General features: G+C 41.1%; 1 protein-coding gene across 1 annotated transcript in view; it reads left to right on the plus strand.

Annotated features, from left to right (window-relative positions):
* The window catches only part of PDS5A (PDS5 cohesin associated factor A), a 66,223-nt gene extending 47,230 nt beyond the window's left edge, over positions 1-18,993 (plus strand). Inside the window, exons 20-32 of the mRNA XM_015831957.1 lie at positions 963-1,117; positions 2,202-2,360; positions 2,492-2,560; positions 4,440-4,576; positions 6,427-6,550; positions 7,658-7,862; positions 8,790-8,904; positions 11,413-11,545; positions 12,981-13,100; positions 14,132-14,194; positions 15,351-15,496; positions 15,753-15,858; positions 18,633-18,993. Of these exons, the coding sequence (XP_015687443.1) occupies positions 963-1,117; positions 2,202-2,360; positions 2,492-2,560; positions 4,440-4,576; positions 6,427-6,550; positions 7,658-7,862; positions 8,790-8,904; positions 11,413-11,545; positions 12,981-13,100; positions 14,132-14,194; positions 15,351-15,496; positions 15,753-15,858; positions 18,633-18,992 (1,892 nt within the window). The 3' untranslated portion in view covers position 18,993. The remainder of the gene's footprint in view (positions 1-962; positions 1,118-2,201; positions 2,361-2,491; positions 2,561-4,439; positions 4,577-6,426; positions 6,551-7,657; positions 7,863-8,789; positions 8,905-11,412; positions 11,546-12,980; positions 13,101-14,131; positions 14,195-15,350; positions 15,497-15,752; positions 15,859-18,632) is intronic.

Here is an 18,993-nt window from a genome sequence, read left to right on the forward strand (position 1 = left end):
AGGGTAATTTTTAAGAGGGGTTTTTAGAGGAGTTTTTAATTATATTTTAAATTAGACAAGTTAAATATTTCATTTTAATTAATTTTAAATTTTGTGTTGTTATTGGTGTTTTTAATTGATTGTCAGCCGCCCTGAGTCCGCAAGGAGAAGGGCGGGATATAAATTCGAACAATAAATAAATAAATAAATAAATAAATAAGAATAAATAGAATAGAAAATAGAATAGAATAGAACAGAAATACAGAATAGAATGGAATAGAAATACAGAATAGAATAGAAATACAGAATAGAATAGAATATAGAATAGTAGAAATACAGAATAGAATAGAATAGAACTTTATTGTCACTTTGAATGTACACTAATCAGCATACATTAAAAAGAGATTTCGTTGCATACAGCTTACCTACGATAGAACAGAACAGAACAGAATAGAATAGAATAGAATAGAATAGAAATAAGAATGAATAGAATAGAAAAGAAAATAGAATGGAATAGAATAGAACTTTATTATCACTTTGAATGTACACTAATCGGCATACATTAAAAAGAGATTTCATTGCATACATTTCCCCTCCGATAGAATAGAATAGAAATAAGAATGAATAGAATAGAATAGAATAGAATAGAACAGAACAGAACAGAACAGAATAGAATAGAATAGAATAGAATAGAATAGAATAGAAATAAGAATGAATAGAATAGAAATAAGAATGAATAGAATAGAAATAAGAATGAATAGAATAGAAATAAGAATGAATAGAATAGAAATAAGAATGAATAGAATGGAATGGAATAGAATAGAATAGAATAGAATAGAATAGAATAGAATAGAATAGAATAGAGCTGGAAGGGACCTTGGAGGTCTTCTAGTCCAGCCCTCTGCTCGAGCAGGAAAACCTATACCATCTCAGACAGGTGAATGTCCAGTCTCTTCTTAAAAACCTCCAGCGATGGAGCGAATGAATGAATGAAACTTTTATGTGTCTTTACAGGACCCTCATTCCGATTTTGCACCAGAAAGCAAAGAGAGGGACCCCTCACCAAGCCAAGCAAGCTGTCCATTGCATACACGCCATATTTTCAAATAAAGAAGTCCAGCTTGCGCAAATCTTCGAGGTAAACTTTCTGCGACTGCTTTTTAAAAAATGCTGTCGCAAATTGCAACGGCATAGAATTTCATAAGAAAATCAAGTTAACTTGATTTAATTTGGAAAAAGAATGGGCAACCCTGATGAACATGTTACTCCTATAAAAATAGTACTCAGCGCTTAGACTTTTATACCACTTCACAGTGCTTATTATTATTATTATTTTATTTATTATTTATTCAATTTATATACCGCCCTATCTCCCTTACAGGACTCAGGGCGGTGAACAGGCGATAATAAAAACCACAATAAATATACACAAATTTCTGTCTAAAATCAAATTAAATAACAGGCCTGCTCTAAAAATACCCCATACAAAACCCCCACTAAAACATAATCAAACTACGCCCTCTTGACAGCCCTCTCTCTCTAAGCGGTTCACAGAGTCAGCCTCTTGCCCCCAACAATCTGGATCCCCATTTTACCGACCTCAGAAGGATGGAAGGCTGAGTCGACCTTGGGCCGGTCAGGATCGAACTGGCAATGGGCATAGTTGGAAGGAAGGAAGGAAGAGAGGGAGGGAGGACGTAGCAATAGCACTTAGACTTGTATACCGCTTCATAGTGCTTGACAGCCCTCTCTAAGCGGTTCACAGAGTCAGCCTATGATCCCTAACAATCTGAGTCCTCATTTTATCGACCTCGGAAGGATGGAAGGCTGAGTCAACCTTGATCCAGTCAGGATCGAACTCCTGGCAGTGGGCAGAGTCAGCCTGCAATGCTGCATTCTAACCACTGCACCACCCGTGCTCTCCAAGCAGCAAGATAAATAAAACTATATTTGACTTTCTGGTAGCTGGAAAAATTAAAGGCAAAAAATGTTAGGGTTTTGGAAGCCATTCTAACATATTCTTATAATAATATATTAGGAAACATATTCTTATAAATAATATATTAGGAAACATAATTCTTATAATAATATATTACGAGCCTGCATTGCATTTCTTGAGGTTTATGTATTTAATAAACCTACTCAGGACAGTACAATAATTTACTTCTTAAAGGCCGTCTTAACATGCAGCCGTTAACCCTTTGTTTCTCCCCCCCCTTCAGCCTCTGAGTCGGAGTTTGAATGCCGATGTTCCGGAACAGCTCATAACGCCTCTAGTTTCCTTGGGTCACATTTCCATGCTGGCCCCCGACCAGTTTGCATCCCCCATGAAATCCGTCGTTGCAAACTTTATTGTGAAAGATCTCCTTATGAACGACAGGGTACGTTGAGCATGATTTTGCGAAAGGTGGAATCCATAGGATGGGAAAGTGGGGGGGAAAGAATAGAGGGTGAACGCTGACGCCGAAATGGCTTGTCTTGGGTCGATGGTTAATGCTTTAAAATCTTGCAGTCCACAGGTGAAAAAAATGGGAAATTGTGGTCTCCGGATGAAGAGGTGTCCCCAGAAGTGCTAGCAAAGGTATGTAGCCATAGCAATAGCACTTACACTTATATACCGCTTTGCAGTGCTTTAAGGCCCTCTCTAAGCGGTTTACAAAGTCAGCCTCTTGCCCCCCAACAATCTGGGTCCTCAATTGACCGACTTCGGAAGGATGGAAGGAATAGCAATAACAATAGCCATAGCACTTAGACTTATATACCGCTTTACAGTGTTTTACAACCCTCTCTAAGCGGTTTACAGAGTCAGTCTATGGCCCCCCAACAATCTGGGTCCTCATTTTACCAACCTGGGAAGGATAAAGTCTGAGTCAGCCTTCAGCCTGTCAGGATCAAACTCCTGGCAGTCAGCAGAGTTATGATAATTAACTAGGTCTATTGTTAGTTAAATACATGTACCCAGACATTATGCTGTTTGCTCAATATTGGAAATGTTATTTGGAAAAACCTTAACCCTAACCCAAATCCCAACCCTAGAAAAACTAATAAAATCTGTACAAAAAAAAGAAAAGAAAAGAATAAAACAACCCTTTGTCCGGGATGGTATCAGGACTTGGGCAGGGGTGAGGCTAGCAGACCTCTTAAGGTCTTTTCTAGCACTAGGATTCCAGGCCAGACAGTGTAGCTGCTTTTCACGGTCTCCCCGTAGAGAACAGGGGTGCCAGTCTTTGTGTGGAAGGATGGCAGGGGGGGCTTTGAAGCACCTTGGCCCATCTCTGCTTTGGTGTTGTTTATTTTAGTTTTCTCGACCGTCAGACCTGTTCTTTCCTTTAGAACTGAATTCTCAAGGAATTCGAAGTGAGACAGACTTCCTTCACGGCAGTCTTCCTATTTTTTTATAAAAAGTTTTTTAATTGATTTTCTAATATTACATTTGCATATTTGAAAAGCAATGTGGCAGCTGAGTACAATAATTCCATTGCATTTAAATATCATCAATACAAATCTCATAAAGTATTACAACTAATTCTCTCTCTTTCCCCCTTAATATATACTGTCTCATATTCAAACCAACATAATTCTTATTCTATCAATCAAACAGAAAATAACTTTTCTAGCATTCACCAATAATCTTCAGTTTATACGTATCTTAATTAATTTAACATTCCATCTTTTAGGCAGTCATTGACCTAATAAATTTCTCTTAATTTTAATTTTCCATTAATATTTTAAATTTAACGTTTCATCTTTTTCATCCAAATTTTAAATGACCCCAATTTCTATCACGGTTCCCCCACAGTCTAAAGTTCCAGATATACCTCTGATCTATACATGATTCTCACCATCTGCATCAACCAATTAATAATACGAAGTAATATTCTTATTTAGTAACTAGCTGTACCCGGCCACGCGTTGCTGTGGCTCAGTCTGGTTAAATGGCGTGTGTTGCTTTTACGTCCAAGAGATGGCGCTGTTTTTCAAAAACATGTTTTTACCTGTCACAGGTGTGACATCTATATAATAGTAGGTATATAAAAACACGCGCGTATTCGAATGCAACGTTGTGTCAAAATTTCAAAGCAGTCGGTGAAGAACTTTCGGAGATTTAAGATTTTGAACAAACGAACATTTACAGTTTTATTTATATAGATTCTCCAGTATCTTAGAATCTTAAATTTAATAGCCAAGATTTCTTTTATTTCCACACTTAGTATTTCCTCTTTTTTTTCCTCTTTATGTCTCCTATCTCATATTTGAGACTAATAATTTTTAAACCTGTTAGTATTTATACCAGAAACCAATATACAGATTTAATGATTAGTATTTTACTTCTAAGTTTTACTTAACCAAAGTTTTTCTTTGTCTCGTCTCACAACAATATCTTGAATTCCAATCTTAATGGGTTAGGTAGAATTAAGAAGTATAAATATTAAAATGAGTCTTCCTATTTTTTAATACAGGTTCAAGCCATTAAACTCCTGGTGCGTTGGCTCTTGGGCATGAAAAACAACCAGTCCAAATCTGCAAATTCAACCCTTCGGTTACTATCCGCCATGTTGGTCAGCGAAGGAGACCTGACAGAACAGAGGAGAATTAGGCAAGGCTTGTGACCTACACACTTCACCGCTTTGATCTCTTGACGTGTGTCAGTATACCTCAGGTCTTGCATTCCCCTGCTGGATTTGGGATATACTGAATGCACAGGCGTTGAGCGTTTCAAATTTCTCTTCGGTTTGAATAAGAAATGCAACCTTTTTGAATATTCTGTGCTATATAGCAGGGCTTTTCAACCTTCTCACCCATTGTACCACTTTTAGGATATGGCAATATCCAAGTACCACCAGTCGCCTAGCAAGGTGTGGAAAAACTTAATGACCCACCCCAAAAAAAGGAAAAAAGTGATAAAGTACAGATAGCCCTCGACTTACAACAGTTCGCTTAGTGACTCTTCGAAGTTACAATGGCACTGAAAAAAGTGCCCCCCAAGCCACAGCCGAGCAAGACACCTGCCTGCCCACCCGGCCGCGCTCTTCCTCCTGTCCGAGGTTTCCATTGTTGTGAGCATTTCTGTTGAGGATTGGCAGCGGAGGTGGGGTAGGGGGGTGTTTGGTTTTTATTTCCCCTGTCTACTGGGTGGTTGCAGCAGGTTTTGGTCACTTCACATGACCCTGGGACACTGTGACCGTCATAAATATGAATCAGTTGCCAAGCATCTGAATGTAAGTCACAAGACCCTGGAGATGCTGCAACATTCCAGCTGATCGGCGCTTCTTCTGGGCTCAGCAGAAGCTCCAGGATCAGCGCCGAGCTCCAGCTGGAGCCTGGCGCTGATCCTGGCGCTTCCACTGAGCCCTGACAGCCCCGAAGAAGCGCCGATCAGCTGGAAAGCGGCACTGATCCTGGCGCTTCCGCTGAGCCCTGACAGCCCTGCAGCTCCAGCCGTCTCTCGCTCAGGCTTGTGCGTTGCTGCCACCGGTTCAGCTCATTCCCCTCCCCTGCTACCACTTTTCTAGGATGGTCGTGTACCACCTGCCAGGTGCCAATGTACCACAGGTGGTACCTGTATCATTGGTTGAAAAGCCCTGCCCTAAGGCAGTGGTCCCCAACCTTGGCAACTTTAAGACCTGCCTGTATAATATGTAGATGTGGAGCTGTCTCTATATCCGGCGTATTATACAAGCCAATTATATACAGGCCCCAAATCATAAGAGGAAGAAGGCGGACAATAAGATTCATTTTAGCTGAAGCACACCTAAAATGTCCATGGTTTTTGATATCTTTATAAACTTGGGACTGTTCTGAACTGCTGGATCCAGTTTTTAATTTACCCCGTGGGAATTTGAAATATTCTAAAGCAAAATGGTTCCTGAATTGTTTCCTTTTTTTAAAAAGTCATTTGCAACACAGAATGATAAATAGCTCTCAGATATGCCGCAGAAGCACAAAGTAAGTCCACCCTTGGATTCGTGGCACTTATTTCTCCATTGTGGGATTGTGGTTCCCCACGCTGGCTGGGGAATTCTGGGAGTTGAAGTCCACGGGTCTCAAAAGTGGCCACGGTTGGGGACCTCGCCCTAAGGGTGCCGATTCAGAGCTAGCAGGAATATAAGACCTGCTCGCGTGTATAAATTGTCCCTTGTGGCCTGTAAATCAACACAAAATCTTAGCACAAACATGCAGTCTATAAAAGACGAACAGCTTAAAAAAATAAATAGCCAAAGTTGGTTATTGAAATCCGTGTTTGTTAATTAATGTGAGACTTTAAGGGAGGGTGATACAGGAACCAGAACTCATTGTATCAGTGTGATACATTTTGTTAGAGCCGTCGACCAAATTGTGTGTCTTCAGATCTAAACGTATTTGTCTTCAGATCTAAACGTATTTGTCTTCAGATCTAAACGTATTTGTCTTGGAAATTTATACTTTTTTTTTTCTTTTCGTTTACAGCAAATCAGACATGTCGCGGCTACGGTTGGCTGCTGGCAGTGCCATAATGAAGCTAGCACAGGAGCCCTGTTACCATGAAATTATAACACCGGAACAATTCCAGCTCTGTGCGCTGGTCATCAATGTAAGGAGCATTGTTTCAAGCAATTTGACTTAAAAACAGGATAAAACTTGTGTTTGGGCTGACCTGCATGAAGCGTGAAAGGGAAACAAAACAAAAAATTAAATAAATTGTATCAGTGATTGATCTACAACGGGGTCTTCAAACTCGGCCCGTTTATGACTCGTGGACTTCAACTCCCAGAATTCCTCAGCCAGGCACGCTGGCTGAGGAATTCTGGGAGTTGAAGTCCACGAGTCATAAAAGGGCCGAGTTTGAAGACCCCTCTGATCTACAATACCCATAGATCAGGGGTCTGCAACCTTGACAACTTTAAGATGTGTGGACTTCAGCTCCCAGAATTCCTCAGCCAGGCACACGTGCCTGGCTGAGGAATTCTGGGAGTTGAAGTCCACAGGTCATCAAAGGGCCAAGTCTGAAGACCCCTGTCTTAAATCTAACAAACAAAATGGAGGCTGGCTGAGGAATTCTGGGAGTTGAAGTCCACGAGTCATAAAAAGGGCTGAGTTTGAAGACCCCGTTGTAGATCAATCATTGATACCAATTTATTTAATAGATCAGGGGTCCGCAACCTTGACAACTTTAAGACCTGTGGACTTCAGCTCCCAGAATTCCTCAGCTAGCATAGCTGGCTGAGGAATTCTGGGAGTTGAAGTCCACGAGTCATAAAAGGGCCGAGTTTGAAGACCCCTCTGATCTACAATACCCATAGATCAGGGGTCTGCAACCTTGACAACTTTAAGACCTGTGGACTTCAGCTCCCAGAATTCCTCAGCCAGGCACGCTGGCTGAGGAATTCTGGGAGTTGAAGTCCACAAGTCATAAAAGGGCCAGGTTTGAAGACCCCTCTGATCTACAATACCCATAGATCAGCGGTCTGCAGCCTTGACCACTTGAGGACTCGTGGACTTCAGCTCCCAGAATTCCTCAGCTAGCATAGCTGGCTGAGAAATTCTGGGAGCTGAAGTCCACACGTGTTAAAGTCGTCAAGGTTGCAGACCCCTGTCATAGATCAACAGGCTTTTTAACCTCTCGTATGACTGTTCTGTTAAGTTTGTTTGCCTTCTTTTTCTTAATTGTTCACTTGTCTCTTGCCTTCTCCTCCTACAGGATGAATGTTACCAGGTGAGGCAGATATTTGCCCAGAAGCTGCATAAGGCACTAGTAAAATTATTGCTCCCATTGGAGTACATGGCAATATTTGCACTGTGTGCCAAAGATCCTGTGAAAGAAAGGAGAGCGCATGCTCGGCAGTGCTTGCTTAAAAATATAAGCATACGGCGAGAGTACATCAAGCAGAATCCTATGGCAAATGGTGAGTACATTGGCTTGAAAGATGATTTTTTCTCCCATAATATTTCCATTTCTGTTTATGGCTTGGTAAAAATCCATCACATGCATGTTCCCTGTTTGCTTAAGAGACTTGGAGGCTAAAACATATAAGGAAAGGTTGCTGGAATTGGGTCTGTCTAGTTTAATGAAGAGGAGGACGAGGGGGGACATGATAGCAGTGTTCCAATATCTCAGGGGCTGCCCCAAAGAAGAGGGAGTCAAGCTATTCTCCAAAGTGCCTGAAGGCCGGACAAGAAGCAACGGATGGAAACTAATCAAGGAGAGAAGCAACCTGGAATTAAGGAGAAACTTCCTGACAGTGAGAACAATTAACCAGTGGAACAACCTGCCTCCAGAAGCGGTGAATGCTCCAACACTGGAAGTTTTTAAGAAGAGACTGGACAGCCATTTGTCCGAAATGGTATAGGGTTTCCTGCCTGAGCAGGGGGTTGGACTAGATGACCATCAAGGTCCCTTCCAACTTTTTTATTATTACTATTACTATTACTATTACTATTATTATTATTATTATTATTATTATTATTATTATTATTATTATTATTATTATTATTATGGAGAGAAGCAACCTAGAATTAAGGAGAAACTTCCTGACAGTTAGAACAATTAACCAGTGGAACAACCTGCCTCTAGAAGTGGTGAATGCTCCAACATTGCAAGTTTTTAAGAAGAGACTGGACAGCCGTTTGTCAGAAATGGTATAGGGTTTCCTGCCTGAGCAGGGGGTTGGACTAGATGACCTCCAAGGTCCCTTCCAACATCATCATCATTATCATTATTATTATTATTAAGAAAATTCTCTTATACTTAGTAAATGACAGTCTGCATGCCAGTTACTCATGTATAACCTTTAGATTATGTTTGTTTTTTGTATTTTGTTTTTTTTCCCCAGAAAAACTCGTATCTCTACTGCCCGAGTATGTGGTGCCATATATGATTCATCTGCTGGCTCACGATCCAGATTTTACAAAACAGCAAGATATTGATCAGCTTCGTGATGTCAAAGAGTACGTGTCGCCTCTCTGTGTCAGCATCTTAAATGTTGGATTTAAATTGCCACATTTCTGGACTTTTTTTAAATACAAATTTTACCTCTTGATTTGTTAAGGGAAGGGAAGAATATTTTGTCACCTCCAGTGCCCTTGCAATTCTCCAAAGCCTTCGGCTTCTTTTGCCCTTTTTTGTACCAATTTGCCATCTGAAGATTTGTCATTTGAATTTCTCGCGGGAACTCGTGATCCCTAGAGGGAATGAGTCTGAGATAACAAACAGTATCATAGTTCTTGCATTTATTGATTTCATAAGCCTGGCAATTAAAGATTCAGTGTGCCAATGTGAAAAAGGAAGGAATTAGGACAGGTCAATTCGTATGAGAGAAGCTAATTAATTAATTAACTAAAAGAAGATTTGGAAATAAAATTGGATTCCTTTAAAGCAGCGGTTCCCAATCTTTCCTATAACCCTAACCCCTGGAACGCTTCTGATATATTCTCGCACCCCTTACAAAAGGTAATTCCTGATTATGCCTATACACTATAATTTTGAAACTTCTAAACCCAAGAATATCGTCTCGCACCCCTGGTTGGGATCCCCTGCTTTAAAGCTTTTACAATAAAAATAGGACAAATGTCAAAATAGGACAAATCAACAGCCATATACTTAACTCTTACTGATAATGTTACCTAGTTGGTATAATGAAACGTCTGCAAGAATACCAAGCTCCAGAATCCCATCTGTAGACTAATTCAAAGGAATTTTCATCTCTGATTTACCAGTTCTTAACTTTTAGCACTCAGTGAATCCTTGAGGCCCTTCCCTTCAGATTTTTTTTTTCTCTTCAAATATTACACACCCGTGAATTTATAAGTGCTGTGTTACAGTACAGTCTCTGGGTTTTGTTAGATTGGGAGGATATTTTTCCAAATCTTCAAAATTTCAAAATCTTCTGATTCTATGTTACTGATCCCTATCGATTTGAAAAAGGTTCTGTTCCATTCAGTATTACAGGTCCTCCTCGACTTATAACAGTTCATTTAGTGACCGTTCAGAGTTAACGGCACTGAAAAAAGTGACTTAACGACCGTTTTTCACACATAACAACCATTGGCAGCGTTCCCCGCGGTCACGTGATCCAAATTGAGACGCTTGGCAACTGACTTGTATTTATGACAGTTGCAGTGTCCGTGTGTGTGTGTGTGTGTGTGTGTGTGTGTGTGGTGTGACGTGATCCCCTTTTACGACCTGACAGAAAGTCAATGGGGAAACCAGATTCACTTCACAACTACGTTACTAACTTCACAACTGCAGGGAAGTCACTTCAGAACCGTGCCAAGAAAAGTTGATAAAATGGGGCAAAACTCACCTTAACAAATGTCTCGTTTAGCAACAGAGAATTTTTGGGCTCGATTGCGGTCATAAGTGGAGGACTCCCTGTACTAACTACATTTACAGATTGTATTTTTCCCTCCTCCAAACTTCATTAATTTTCCTTTGTAACTCCTACCTCAAATTTGGTTTTTTTGCCCTCATTTTGCACTGGGGAGGGAAATGCAGAATTCTAACTTAATCAGGGTCCAGGGTCAGGTCTGCTGGCGTTTCTATCAGGTTAAATTCTGCCTTTTTATCTAGAGAAAAGCATTTTTGTTTGTTTAAATATTTTTTATTAGATTTTATAAGGATAAAGGGGAACTGGGGTCAATAAGGGTATAACAAGGGGTGACAAACAAAAAAGGTTAGACCAGGGAAAGGGATAGATACAATAGTGGGGATGTCCCCCCACAATAAGTCAATGCTTCAGCAAGTAGACCCGTCCGGGTATACATATTCAATCATAATAATTAATATAAAATAGCAATACTTAATATACTATTACTAATATATTACTAATTAATTATAATAACTTTAACACATTAATACATTACTTATTGATTATCATTACTTATCGTTAAAGTCACAAATAAAAAGAAGAAGAAAAATTCATAGGAATAAACATGAAATTTAAATACAAAATACCACTTATCCCGTTAAGTTTCATAACCTTTTCTCATTCTATCGTGTTGCTAACCATTGGTAAAATTTATCCCATGTTTTAAAACAGATTGAGTCTTCTTTCTCTTTCATTTCTAAAGTTAATCTGTCCATTTCTGCACATTCAAGTATTTTTCTGATTATAATCTGGTCAGATGGTAGATTTTCATTTTTCCCAAACTGGGCAAATGCTATTCTCGCAGCTGTTAATACATGTAATATTAAGTACTCCTTCTCTTTTCCATAATTAGATCCTAATATTCCTAGCAAACACAATTCTGGTTTAAATTCTATCTTAATTTTAATCATCTTTTCTAACCACACATGAATCTTAAACCAACATTGCTTGGCGTTAGGGCATATCCACCAGAGATGATAGTAAGTGCCTGGTTTTTGTTTACATTTCCAACCAATATTTGATGCGTTTTAAAAGATTTTCTCTAATAGAGAAAAGCATTTTTATAACTTACTGGCATTTGCCTGTTTAGGTGCCTATGGTTCATGCTGGAGGTTTTGATGACCAAAAATGAAAACAACAGCCACGCCTTCATGAAAAAGATGACCGAAAGCATCAAACTCACCCAAGATGCCCAATCTCCAGACGAGCCGAAGGCCAACGAAGTAAGAAATGTGGAGACAGAGAAAAAGAGCCAGTTTAAAGCCAGTTATTGAACGAGTGGGCAGAATGCTTCCATGCCAAGCACTCAGTCTCTCCAGGGAGAAAATTAGTTGTAAGCATTTTGGGTTAGCAATCTCAATTTTAGAGAGGAAAAGAAAAAAAGGCTAGTTTAACGGTTAGCCACGCTAAATGAAAACAGCTTTCTCTCGGGGCGGGGGGAATATTACAGCTGAGATTGACAAGCGTACATGCCCAGACGTACAGCGAGCGGACATTAACAGAATAGCAAATTACGTTAGCCCACGGGTAGGCAACCTTGGCTCTTTTATGACTCGTGGACTTCAACTCCCAGAATTCCTGAGCCAGCCACGCTGAGGGGACAGGGAGAAGTTTCCAAGCTGAGCCATGCTGGCTCAGGAATTCTGGGAGTTGAAGTCCACCAGTCATAAAAGAGCCAAGGTTGCCTACCCCTGACCTAGAGGAACATATGAAAGCATAATTAATGTTAATTACTGTAGACTTTATTAGTTTAGAGCAGGGGTAGGCAACCTTGGCTCTTTTATGACTCGTGGACTTCAACTCCCAGAATTCCTGAGCCAGCCATGCTGAGGGGAAAGGGAGAGGTTTCCAAGCTGAGCCATGCTGGCTCAGGAATTCTGGGAGTTGAAGTCCACGAGTCATAAAAGAGCCAAGGTTGTCTACCCCTGACCTAGAGGAACATATGAAAGCATAATTAATGTTAATTAATGTAGACTTTATTAGTTTAGAGCAGGGGTAGGCAACCTTGGCTCTTTTGTGACTCGTGGACTTCAACTCCCAGAATTCCTGAGCCAGCATGCCTCAGCTTGGAAACCTCTCCCTTTCCCCTCAGCGTGGCTGGCTCAGGAATTCTGGGAGTTGAAGTCCACCAGTCATAAAAGAGCCACGGTTGCCTACCCCTGACCTAGAGGAACATATGAAAGCATAATTAATGTTAATTAATGTAGACTTTATTAGTTTAGAGCAGGGGTAGGCAACCTTGGCTCTTTTATGACTGGTGGACTTCCACTCCCAGAATTCCTGAGGGGAGAGGGAGAAGTTTCCAAGCTGAGCCACACCGGCTCAGGAATTCTGGGAGTTGAAGTCCACCAGTCATAAAAGAGCCAAGATTGCCTACCCCTGCGTTAGCCAAAAGAGCGCCTAATTTGGTGGGAACTTACATCCCGTGTACTGTGAATTGCGAGCCAGGCTCCTCTTGATCAGCCATTTTAAATATGTTTGCTATTTTGGGAGAAAAGGATGCCTTAAGTTTCTTCCCAAGTACAATCAAGTATAAAACAAAAAGCATAACATTCTTAACAACAGGTGACTTATCGATGGGGAGTAGCGTATTTTTCAGTTAAAATTGGCCAAATAATGTCCAAATTTCTCTTGTGTTGGTTTTCTTTTTTACTTCAGAAACTCTACACTGTATGTGATGTGGCCCTCTGTGTAATCAACAGCAAAAGTGCTTTATGTAATGCAGAATGTCCAAAGGATCCGGTATTGCCAACTAAATTTTTTACGCAACCTGAAAAGGTAAGTTGCAAAGTAAATCAAGTCAAACCTTTGAGTTTATTCTCTCATTAAAGCGTTCCTTCAAATAGGCCAAGAAAATACGGTGTAGGTTCGTGCCATGTTTCTAAATTATCTTTTTTTTAAAAGACGATTCCCTGAATAAAAAACTCTATTCTGGAATTGTTTCCTCTCCGGTGGAAACATAATGCTGAAAAATCTTTACATTGAATGTTTGTTCAGACATACTTAGTTTCTAATGCTAAGCAGAAAATAAAAATCCTGCCTGTATAACATGTGGATGTGGAGCTGTCTCTATATTCAGCGTATTATATAGGCCAATTATATATAGGCCCAAATCATAAAAGGAAGAAGGTGGGCAATAAGATTCATTTTAACTGAAGCACACCTAAAATGTCCATGGTCCTTGGTATCTTTATAAACTTAAGACTGTTCTGAACTGCTGGATCCAGTTTTTAATTTACCCCGTGGGGATTTGAAATATTCTAAAGCAAAATGGTTCCTGAATTGTTCCCTTTTTTAAAAAAGTCATTTGCAACACAGAACGATAAATAGCTCGCAGATATGACGCAGAAGCACAAAGTAAGTCCATCCTTTGGAATCATGGCACTTATTTCACCATTGTGGGATTGTGGTTCCCCACGCTGGCTGGGGAATTCTGGGAGTTTATTTATTTATTTATTTATTATTATTTAGATTTGTATACCGCCCTATCTCCCTTACGGGACTCAGGGCGGTGAACAGACGATAATAAAAATCACAATAAATATCTATTCTAAAATCAAATTAAATAAATAAAGGCCTGCTCTAAAATACCCCATATAAAGTTGAAGTCCACAAGTCTTAAAATTGCCAAGGTTGGTCACCCCTGCCTTACATGGACCTTTATTTACTTTGGAATCCTATCTAGAAGCATCAGGGTGCAATTACTGTCAAACTGAATAACCAGAATCTCTAAAAAAAAAAAATACTAAAGGCTTGATTTTTCAACTTGCAATGAAATGCTTTTTCCCCCCCCTCCTTTTTCTTTGAAGGATTTTTGTAACGATAGGAATTATATCTCCGAAGAGTTGAGAGTTCTTCTTTTAACAGGAAAGGTATCGTTTTTATGGATCTAATTCTTGATTTATAACAATATAACACGTTATATTACCTGTCTTTCAAGTTTTGGGGGAAAGTAAAAACGGATTGTAATCTGGATCGTTGACTTGAGGGGGAATCACAATTTTAGGATTGCGCTCTTCAAAGCACTTAGAATTCCACATAAATAAACTTAGCTCTCTTAATTTGGAATGGACTCAGTCAGCAGAGCTGTGAATTGCACCATAAGTTTGTGCTGGCAGGACAATAATTTTCAGTTATACACGGTGCATGTGTACCAGCTTAAACTTCAGAAAGTGACAGGCTCAACAGTTGTAAATTGAGGACTACCTATCCTTCTACCTCTATTTAAAAGCTTATTTGCACATTTACCATGGGTGTTGTTGTTTTTTTTATTCCTGGATGGTTGCCAAAAACAAACAAGAAAAGACTTGCAATTTTTAGTGGTAGAAAGAACCTGTGTGTGTGTGTGTGTGTGTGTATCTTTCTCTGTCTCTGTCTGTCTGTCTTTTTCTTTTCTCTCTCTCTCTCTCTCTCTCTCTCTCTCTCTCTCTCTCTCTCTCTCTCTCTCTCTCTCTCTCTCTCTCTGTGTGTGTGTGTGTGTGTGTGTGTGTGTGTGTGTCTTTGTCTTTCTTTCTGTTTCTTTTCTTTCCCTGTCTCTCTCTTTTGCTCTGTTTGTGTGTCTTTCTGTGTGTCTGTCTGTCTCTCTTATTTCTCTGTCTCTGTGTGTGTGTGTCTCTGTCTCTTTGTCTGTCTCTCTGTTTCTTTTCTTTCTCTGTCTCTTTTGCTCTCTCTGTGTGTGTGTCTTTCTCTGTGTCTGTCTTTTTCTTTCTCTCTCTCTCTCTTTGTCTGTCTGTCTGTCTGTCTCTCTCTCTCTCTCTCTCTCTCACACACACACACACACACACACACACACACATATACACAAGCAAACCCTCTCCCTGTCTTCCTTGTAGTGTCTTTTATATCTGCGGTTTCGTACCTTCCAGCACACGAGCAATCTTGAATTTTGCCCATGGCCTTGCTCAGCAAAACAATTGTGTTTACATAGAAAGTGCAAAAGAGACTGAAAAACTGCAACCAACAGGATAAACAAATAAGTTTACTTTTCTCTCCTTTTTTTTTTTTTTAAATCCACTTTCTATTTTACAGCCGAAACCAACCGGCGTATTAGGGGCAGTAAATAAACCTCTGTCTGCAACTGGAAGAAGACCGTATATTCGAAACACAGGATCAGAAACTGGAAACAACAACAGTGTAAATTCAGAGTTGAATTCCCCAACAGAAAACAGAACGAGGTAGGTGGCATTTTCAGTAATGAGGCTGAGGTATTAAAATACAAGCTCTTGTGTTAAAATAGTTTTTTTTCTCAGCCTGAAACTGCAAAGTTTTTGAGTGTTTTTCTAAACTGAGTATTTCTTTCTGAATTTTGACAATTTAACTCCAAATGCAGCTGGCCCCCGTTTCCTTGTTGATCGTTCGGTTTCATAGCTACAAAGAAAAACAACAACAACAACCAAATTTATATTAATCTTTTAAAAATTTGTCCAGCAGAGAGCCGAGCTCGGATCTATCAGAGACGGGTGTCAGCGAAAATGATGAAAATCCAGTGAGAATTATTTCAGTCACCCCAACAAAAATGGAACCTGTGAAAAACAAGGTATGGTCAAGCTACTTAAAAAAATTTATTATTTAGGAAAACTTAATAAAGAAGCTGTTAGGATGACCGTTGTACTAATTAAGCAGTATAGATTGTGTGTCCGTAATGTTTCCGGCTTGGTGAATTACATGTAGTCCCCACAATTGATGCCCCAAATTTCTGTTGTTAAGTGAGACGTTTGTTAAGTGAGTTTTGGCTCCATTTTATGGACTTTCTTGCCACAGTTTGTTAAGGGAATCGCTGCAGTTGATAAGTTGGTAACCTGGTTTGTTAAGCGAATCAGGCTTCCCCCACTGACTTTGCTTGTCAGAAGGTCAGTAAAAGGGATCACATGACCTTGGGACATGGCAACAGTCATAAGTCTGAACCAGTTGCCAAAAATCTGAATTCTGATCACATGATCATGGGCAGGGGTCTTCAAACTTGGCCCTTTGATGACTTGTGGACTTCAACTCCCAGAATTCCTCAGACGGCCATTTTGATGAAACTGCATGTTTGGATCCAGACCAGGGATCTTCAAACTTGGCCCTTTGATGACTTGTGGACTTCAACTCCCAGAATTCCTCAGGCAGCGTGCCTGGCTGAGGAATTCTGGGAGTTGAAGTCCACAAGTCATCAAAGGGCCAAATTTGAAGACCCCTGTCTTAAATCTAACAAACAAAATGGAGGCTGGCTGAGGAATTCTGGGAGTTGAAGTCCACAAATCATCAAAGGGCCAAATTTGAAGACCCCTGTCTTAAATCTAACCAACAAAATGGAGGCTGGCTGAGGAACTTTGGGAGCTGAAGTCCACAAGTCATCAAAGGACCAAGTTTGAAGACCCCTGCTTTAAGGCTTTTTTCCTTTTCTTTTTTTTACAAACGAAAGTACCTTTGTTTTCCCAAATTAAATTAAATTACTAATCTCGTCCCATATCTTAGTCCATTTTTTAAAAAAATAAATCCTGTGTATTTTGCCTGGGTGAGGAATTCTGGGAGTTGAAGTCCACAAGTCATCAAAGGGCCAAGTTTGAAGCCCCCTGATCATGGGGCTGCTGCAAAGGTCGTAAGTGTGAAAAACTGTCCTAAGTCACAATTTTGAAGTGTTGTAACTCTGAACCGTCACTAAATGAACTTTTGTAAGTCGGGGACTAGTGGCAGTTCCTGTGAAGCATAAAATGTGAACCTGCAAATCACAGGTCACAGATCAGAAAGTTTCTGATCCTTTCCTTGATCAGCCATAGGACTCACTGCGGTTCTCTTTCTATCCTTCTCGGCCTGCCTTCCCATTTATTGTGTTGAGAACAATAAAGTTGTGACACGCCCTTGTCACCTTGCAGTGAGATGGGCCCCGAGCAAACTTAATAAATAATAATAATCAAACGTGCTGCCTGCTTGAACACCACGTAGGGGAGATAGCTAAAAATCGAGTTTTAAACGGAAAACTCTAGTTAGAACTCGTTAAACCGGATTCAGTATAAATCTGACATCAGAGAGACTAAACAGAAATCACATGGGCTTTTATTTATATCCTGCATTTATTATTTTTATAAATTACTCACGGTTGGCAAACATCCCTAATATTCCTTCCTCCTCCTGTTTTCCCCACAACGATAACCCTGTGAGGTGGATTGGGCTACAAGATAGTGATGCAGCCTAAATCCCCCAGCTGGCTTTCATGCCTAAAGCAGGATTAGAACTCACAGTCTCTTGGTGATTGGCCCAAAGTCACCCCGCTGGTTTTCATGCCTAAAGCGGGACTAGAACTCACAGTCTTTTGGGTGATTGGCCCAAAGTCACCCGGCTGGTTTTCATGCCTAAGGCGGGACTAGAACTCACAGTCTTTTGGGTGATTGGCCCAAAGTCACCCAGCTGATTTTCATGCCTAAAGCAGGATTAGAACTCACAGTCTCTTGGTGATTGGCCCAAAGTCACCCGGCTGATTTTCATGCCTAAGGCGGGACTAGAACTCACAGTCTCTTGGTGATTGGCTCAAAGTTATCCTGCCGGTTTTCTTGACTAAAGTGAGACTAGACCTCATTGTCTCCCAGTTTTCAGCCTGGCGCCTTAATCGCTAAACCAAAGTGGCTCTCTCATTTTCAGATCAAGTGGGGTTCTGATCTGACCTTCCCACCGTGATGTTAAACCTACTGCCTTTTCGCTTGGAGGTGGCCAAAGAACGACTTAGGTCAGCGGTTCTCAACCTATGGGTCGCGACCCCATTTGGGGTCGATCGACCATTTCACGGGGGTCGCCAAGCAAGGCTGTCCGCCATTTTTTCCCCCTTTTCCGGCGGGTGCCTTACCTCCCTTGGGCTGGGCCAGCTGGTGGTCGGCCTGCTCCGTCTCTGCCGCTTGCCAGCTACGCCTCGGCCGACGCAGGGGGCGGAACCACGCATGCGCGGCGCTCCCGGGCAGGGAAAGTCCTCGACTTACGGCCGATTGGGTAGTCCTCGACTTATGACCGGTTTAGTCCTCGAGTTACGACCGGTTTAGTCCTCGACTTACGACCGGTTGGGGGTCGCGGCATTAAAAAGGTTGAGAACCACTGACTTAGGTCTTCTGTGAACAGGCTGCTAGAAAAAGGGCCCGACGCAGAGAGGAGAAATCCCTCCTGCGGCCCGTAAATCCCCTTGGATGAATTACAGGGCGTTGCTTTCAAGGGGGCTGCTGGAGTTGTTGTCCCTCGTCTTGGAAATGCATTTCAGCCACAAGCCGATTGAAACAGAGACAATCTCCACCTGACGCTCGGTTGACCCCCAAAAACCACTATTATTATTTTTTAATTCTTTTCCAGGAGATTAATTCTGACCAGGCACCCCAAGAAAACGTCAGTGCCGAGCGGGGCAAAAAAAGAATCACCGCAGCAGCCGGGACGGAGAATTTCCATCAGAAAGCGGAAGAGAAGAAAACGGATGAAACGGGTCAAGCCGCTCCTCCCAAACCCCGGCGAGGACGTCCCCCCAAGTCTGAATCTCAGGGCGCCACCACGAGAAGTGCCGAAGGGAGTAAATCCTCCGGACGAGGACGGAAAAGGGCGGCACCGGCCCAAGAGGGTCCGGGCGCCCTGGAGGCGAGCAACGCCAAGGCACCAAAGCAGGCAGAGGCCACCAAGAAAACAGCACCAGCACAGAGACAGATTGACCTGCAAAGGTAAA

This window comes from Protobothrops mucrosquamatus, unplaced genomic scaffold (assembly GCF_001527695.2).
Source record: "Protobothrops mucrosquamatus isolate PMUCROS unplaced genomic scaffold, P.Mucros_1.0 scaffold_292, whole genome shotgun sequence".
Lineage (NCBI taxonomy): Eukaryota > Metazoa > Chordata > Lepidosauria > Squamata > Viperidae > Protobothrops > Protobothrops mucrosquamatus.